The sequence below is a fragment of the Quercus suber genome, unplaced genomic scaffold (genome assembly GCF_002906115.3).
Source record: "Quercus suber isolate HL8 unplaced genomic scaffold, Cork oak 2.0 scaffold_264, whole genome shotgun sequence".
Taxonomy (NCBI): domain Eukaryota; kingdom Viridiplantae; phylum Streptophyta; class Magnoliopsida; order Fagales; family Fagaceae; genus Quercus; species Quercus suber.
In genome coordinates this window covers 924,238-930,959 of record NW_027069720.1, presented here as the reverse complement: position 1 = coordinate 930,959, position 6,722 = coordinate 924,238, and the positions used below count along the sequence as shown (strand labels likewise).

At 39.4% G+C, this 6,722-nt stretch overlaps 1 protein-coding gene across 1 annotated transcript; it reads left to right on the top strand.

Moving 5' to 3' along the window:
• Window positions 1-396: 396 nt before the first annotated feature.
• On the top strand, window positions 397-6,635 carry LOC112002935 (SNF2 domain-containing protein CLASSY 4). Its single transcript, XM_024035097.2, is given in 7 exon segments — window positions 397-2,596; window positions 3,595-3,744; window positions 3,965-4,102; window positions 4,104-4,595; window positions 4,598-4,652; window positions 4,655-5,952; window positions 6,423-6,635. Coding segments are annotated over 6 exon segments (4,308 nt in total). The 5' UTR covers window position 397; the 3' UTR covers window positions 5,929-5,952; window positions 6,423-6,635.
• The last annotated feature ends 87 nt before the right edge of the window (window positions 6,636-6,722 follow it).

Here is a 6,722-nt window from a genome sequence, read left to right as displayed (position 1 = left end):
TGATTTGGCAGCGGCTTTTGGAGGTGAAAAGGTTATCAATGTTGATGGGGAACCATTTGAAATGAAAAACAGTGCTTATGAGAATGCTGGTGATGAGATAAGGTATGAGCCTTATTTGGCAGCGGGTTTTAGTGGTGAAAACTTTATCATTGTTGATAAGGAACCATTTGAGATGGAAGAAGGTCTTTTTGAGAATTCAGGAGTTGAGATAAGGTCTGAGCCTGACTCAGCGGAGGCGGCTTTTGGCAGTGAAAACGTTATCAATGTTGATGCTGTACCATTTGAGAAGAAAGAAGGTGCTTATGAGAATTCAGGAGATGATATAAGGTCTGAACCTGATTCGGCGGCAGCTTTTGGTGGTGAAAAGGTTATCAATGTTGATGAGGAACCATTTGATATGAAAGAAGGCGTTGAAAGTATTGATCTTACCAAAGATGATGAGAAAGCTGACTTTGAGTTAGTTGGAAGAGCTGGAATTGGTAGCAGGCTGTGGAAATCAGATCCTGCTGGATTGGGGAGCTTTGGTTTGGAGAGTCCGATAGTGTCCAAATGGATTTTTGGTGAAAGTAGTTGTGTAACTCCTGTTGAAAAGAAGTTTGAATCATTGAGTGATAAAGGGAAGAATGTGTTGGAAAAAGATGGTGGGTATGACCAAGATGTTTCAGGGGTGTCTCCAATGCCTTCAAAAGTTGGTGAGAGTGGTTTTGAAAGCTTTGATTTGAAGAGTCCAGTAGTGTCCAAATGTGAAGCTAATGGTAATAGTCGTGAAGAAAAGGAGTTTGAATCATTGGGGAATGATAGAGGGAAAAAGGTGATGGAGAGTGATGGTGGGAATAGCCAAGATGTTTCAGGAGTGTCTCCAATGCCTTCAAAAGTTGGGGAGAGTCCGTTGGAAGTCAGTGACAGTGAGAGTAGTTCTGAAAATGATTCTGATATTTTTTCGTCTTCGAGTAGTAGCGATGATGATGATAGTCAAGATGAGGATTATAAGGTGAATGGGGCGGATTACACAACTAGTGAGGATGGGGGTTTGTCCTTTGATGATGATGATGAATTATCTGATTTTGTTGAAGAAAATGTTGCTGACAGTAAGAATGAGAAGGAAGCAAGTGTTAGTAAAGAGGATGAGAAGAAAAGCAATCAGGTTGAGCCTCCTTTGAAGAAACGTAAGTTTTCTAGTAGGGAGAATGAGGCAAAGGTTGTGACTGATAACAAAGACATGGGTGCTCCCATTGTAGAGAAGGAGGAAAAAGATAAAGGTGCTGCAATGGACGAGTGCGTGGAGGAAAGGGAAAAGGAGGTCGAGGTAGAGAATCAAGCCAGCACATTGTATGAAAAGAATGAAGAAACTGGAGATGAAGGTGCTGCAATGGGCGAGTGCATGGAGGAAGTGGAAAAGGAGGTTGAGGCAGAGAATGAAGCCAGCCCATTTTGTGAAAAGAATGAAGAAATTGGTGATGATGGTGCCACAAAGGAAGAGTGCAGCGAGAAGAAGGTTGAGGCCGAGATTGATGCCAGCTCAATTTGTGAAAAGAATGTTGAAACTAGAGATGATGGCTTGACCGATGAAGTTTGTGGGAAGAAGGAAGAGGAGGAGGAGATTGAGGCAGATTATGAAGCCAGCTCAAGTGGTGAAAAGATTTCTGAAGCTAGAAATGATGGTGGCACAATCGAAGAGGGCGGAAAGAAGGATGAGGGTGCAAAGGAAAGGTGCAGGGAGAAGGAAGAGGAAAAGGAGGTTGAGACCAGCTCAGTTGGTGAAAATAATGGTGAAACTAGAGACGATGGTGCCACAAAGGAAATGTACTGGGAAAGGAAAGTTACTAAGAGGGTTGGTGTGCCTTTTTTTTCTGGTAGGGAAGGGAAAGCTACAAGGGTTGGTATGCCTGTTTTTTCTGGTAAGGAAAGTGAGAAGAAGCAGCGGTTAGTCCCTCGGTCTTCAGTGAAGAGGATTAAAATTCCTGGTGAGAAAAGTAATTTTTCTGGTACTGGCCGTCCCACTGCAGCATCTAGGGAGAACCTTAAGAAAGTATATGGTTCAACGGCCACTGCAGCATCTAGGGAGAGCCTTAAGAAAGTATATGGTTCAACTAAGACTGCTAAGGAGGTGGTGGAGGATGATAAAAGAAATGATGAATACATTGTTGGCAGGGAGGAGAAGGCACAAAAGACTGTGCATTCTTCAACTAAATTCTCTGAGGAGGAGAGCAAGAAACAGGAATGGCAAGATGAAGCTGAAGAGGAAGAGGAGGGGAAGGGGGATAAAATAGGTCCAGAAGGTAGGGACTTTAGTTGTAAGAGAAAGGGAGCTGGTGGGCCTAAAGATACGAATATTTTCAGACTTCTTCTTGATTCCATTACAGAAAAAGGAGAGGCTATTACAGATCAGTTAGTGTCTTCTGAGGAAGAGACTACTAATGAAGAAGATACTACTAATAGACCTAAAGCTGCAGATGCACAGCCACTTCCTCTGAAGTTTACTTTTGGTGTTGAAGAGCCTGAACCATTGGAGAAATCAGAATCTGAAAAAGAGTTGGATATGTTGTGGGCTGAGATGGACTTTGCTCTCAAGTCCCTTGAAATAGGTTCCTCTGTGGTAGGTTTCTCATACAAAACAAACGTATTATTGAGGATTATTTCTTTAAAAAAAATTGTGTGATTTCATTGATTCTGTGCCCCTTAATTGGATACTGATAGGTACACAGCTGGTACTTTAATTTTTAGTTTTAATACAAGTAGCTTCACTTAATAAAAATAAGGTGACTCATTACAAAGCAGTGATCAATTGTATGGGCTGAGATGGATTTCATTCTCAAGTCCCTTGAATTTGGTTCCTGCATGGTAAGTTTCTCATAGAAGCTGGCAGGACCAAAAACAAATTGTTGAGGTCCATTGTGTCCTAAGTGAAAAAAATACGTGAATTATTAGTTCTCTAGCTTATTAAGGTTGGAAATTCACATTTAATTTGTTCTCTCGGACTTCAAATCTCAAATTCAATGTTGTGTTTTACTCACTTCATTAAAGAGGATTCTGAGTTTTAGCTTGTCAGTCGCTACTCAGTTTGCATGGTATGCTTTCCAATTCATTCATATTGTGTTTACCTAGATGAATTTAAAGGCTCTCTTTAGAATTCAGCTGAGAGTTCTTGTTGTTTAACACCCTTCAACCATAACAATTGAAAAATGTTACCATATTTTAAACCACGAAAGTGTATTGACAGTATGGAAAGCTTAACTAAATGACTTACATACAATCTTGGAAAATATTTATTTCTCAAGATTATGCAACACAAGACACTACATGATCTGAATCATAAGTATCACCATCATCTCATCCAACATAGTTGTAAGAGTCCAATTTTATTTTCCATTTGTCTGACAAACGGTTGAACATGGAACAGGGTGAACCTATTCATATATCAAAACTTACTTTTGGTGATTTCCACTTAATTGTTCTTTTTTATTCCTTAAAATTTTCCTGAAGATAATCAAGGAAAATATATTAAACATAAATCATCATGATCTATACTCATAATTTCCTTTAACTTCCGGTGGGTTGCTTTCAAAAGAATCACTCCTCTCTGATGATCTGCAGGTTGAGGATGAGGAAATGAATGAAGTAGAAAATGGAGCAAATTTGGAAACCCTTTGTAAGCATGACTTAATCCTGGATGAGCAAATTGGAATAAAATGCAGATTTTGTTCCTTCGTAAAGCTTGAGATTAGATATGTGTTGCCACCTATGGTAAGTACTCCAAGTAAACAAAGACACAACTTTTTGTAGTCACTTTCAATCCAAAAAAAAACATATTTATCAAAGTAGAATTGTCTAAATTTATTCAGCTATTACAGTTTCCTGCCTATATATTCTATCTCTCTATCTCTAGCTATAATTATGAATTTGCACATTTAGAGAAAGTCAACTTCTAGTTTTCTTGTGCTTAACTACTTTGTTTTGTACTTAGGCAAAGTTTGCTTCAGAAGGATTGGGCAGGAAAAGTTCATATAGTGGGGAGAATGTCTCAATGTTTGATGGGGTTCAACTTCAAGATTTGAGTAGTAATCCTGGGGACTCATTCAACCAAACCAAAGGGACAATTTGGGGACATCATCCCCAATATTAAAAGTAGCATGTATCCACACCAACAGGAAGGTTTTGAGTTCATATGGAAGAACTTGGCAGGAACCACTGAACTTGATAAGTTGAAGAGTTCTGATCCTGATAATGTTGGTGGTTGCATTATTTCACATGCCCCTGGAACCGGTAAAACCCGGCTTACCATTGTTTTCCTCCAGACGTATTTGGAAATGTTCCCAAAATGCCGGCCAGTAATTATTGCTCCGGCCAGCCTACTTCTCACTTGGGAGGAAGAGTTTAAAAAATGGAACGTTAGAGTTCCATTTCACAACCTGAACAGCCTGGAGTACTCAGGAAAGGAGAGTGCGGTTATTGTCAAATTTCTGGACAGAAGTAGGCACCAAACCCAAAACAAGAATGACATTCGCGTGGTGAAATTGTTCTCCTGGTGTAAGGATAAGAGCATACTAGGGGTTAGCTACAGTTTGTATGAAAAGCTTGCTGGAGAAAATTCAGAAAGGATGAGGGAACCAAGAAGAGAAGTAAGGTTAAGAGGGAAACAGAAACTGAAGACTTGAGGAAATTCTGCTTGACTTGCCAGGCTTGTTAGTTCTTGATGAAGGTCACACACCTAGAAATCAAAGGAGTAGCATTTGGAAGGTTCTCTGTGAACTTCAAACCAAAAAGCGGATCATCCTCTCAGGGACTCCTTTCCAGAACAATTTCCTCGAGCTGTATAATACATTGTGCTTAGTAAGGCCAGGATTTGCAGACACAATCCCTTCAAACCTTAAAAAACTCTGCCAAAGGAGACTGATGAGAGAAAAAAGAGTCAAGGGGGAGGTACTGGATTCCACCGGCAATTCAACAGGCAGTCTTGCTGATGAGGAAATAAAGCAGTTCAAAGCACTTATGGCACCGTTTGTTCATGTACACAAAGGTAGCATTCTTCAAAAGAATCTTCCTGGACTGAGAGATTGTGTGGTGGTTTTAAATCCGCCGGATTTGCAGAAGCGGCTGCTAGAGGGCATTCGAGGTACCTCAAACACATTTGAATTTGAACACAAGTTAGCGTTGGCCTCTGTCCACCCTTCTCTGTTTCAGTGCATGTCTTTAACCAAGAAAGAAGAATCCATCCTTGACCAGGATTGGTTGGAAAGGCAAAGGCTAAATCCTAATGAAGGCATTAAAACCAGATTTTTAATGGAGTTTGTTCGACTGTGTGACACGGTTGATGAAAAAATTCTGGTTTTCAGCCAATTCATTGATCCATTATGTTTGATAATGGACCAATTTAGTTCACTTTTAAATTGGTGTGAAGGGAGGGAATTGCTGTATATGCATGGTAAACTAGATCAAAAGACTCGCCAATTCATGATAAATAAATTCAATGATCCAAACAGCGAAGCAAAAGTATTGCTAGCATCGACAAAGGCATGTTCTGAGGGCATCAATTTGGTAGGTGCTTCAAGGGTTGTTCTGCTTGATGTTGTTTGGAATCCGTCTGTGGAGAGGCAAGCAATAAGCCGGGCATATAGAATTGGCCAAAAGAAAGTGGTCTATACTTACCATCTCATCACACGGGGGACTACAGAATGTGACAAGTATTGCAAACAGGCTGAGAAAGATCGTCTATCTGAGTTGGTGTTTTCTTCTGAGATGGTGGTTTCTTCTACCAACAAGGAAAATGATAAGCAAAAGAGTCCGGCTGTAGTTTCAGATGATAAAGTACTGGATGAGATGATACGGCATGACAAGCTCAAAGATATGTTTGAGAAGATCATCTACCAGCCAAAGGAGTCAGATTTAGTTGAAAGTTTGGTTCTATGGTTCTTCCATGAAAATAGTTGAATCTTATGATGCCCTTCAATTAAGGTGTGTATGATGTTGCTAGTCGTCAAATTATTATTTCCCCTCTGATTTCTGAATTTTTGAGTTTCTAGGAGGGTTAGGGATGTAATCTGTCCTGTTATCTTTGTATGGTCTCTTCAAGTTCTGTGAATGGTAAATACGGTCAGTATATAGAACATCAATACTCATGGTTATTGTACAAGGTTCTTAAGGCTGAGCAGCAATTGAGTTACACTTAAAGAGTGTCTTAACAATTTAATTGTTTCAAAGATTATATTGGAGGTTTGGGCTTGTTAACTTTTGAAGGTACTTACAACCAGGGTTACTAACATGAAATGGTTTTTATATCTGTGCCTACTTGATCAGTTTGGAAGTGCCTAAGGATATTTAGAGTTGTTACTGCTAAATTGTTTCCTTAATTTGAAAAGCTAACTGATTGTAAAGCATAGGTCATTTGTAAGATGTGTCTGAAATTGTTATTGCTTTTTATGCAGATAGTTGGGGACCCAGCCTACTTGTCTTGGAACAGAAATCCAGCAGGAAATATGAATTATAATGTCTCATTTGCAAATATTTTACTTTTGAACTGTCATACTAGGCCGAGCCTTACTGATTTTTGAAACATTCTCATTTGAGTGTATATAACTCTCTGCTGTTATCTGTATTTATCATTTTTAAGTGCAATGGCATGTTCTAATTTGGTGCTAGGATCAGTTTTGTTAGTGTATTTTTCTTCTTTTTTGTACTTTGTTATAGCAAGAGAGTCAGTCGTGTGTGTTCTTGGTCAACCAGAA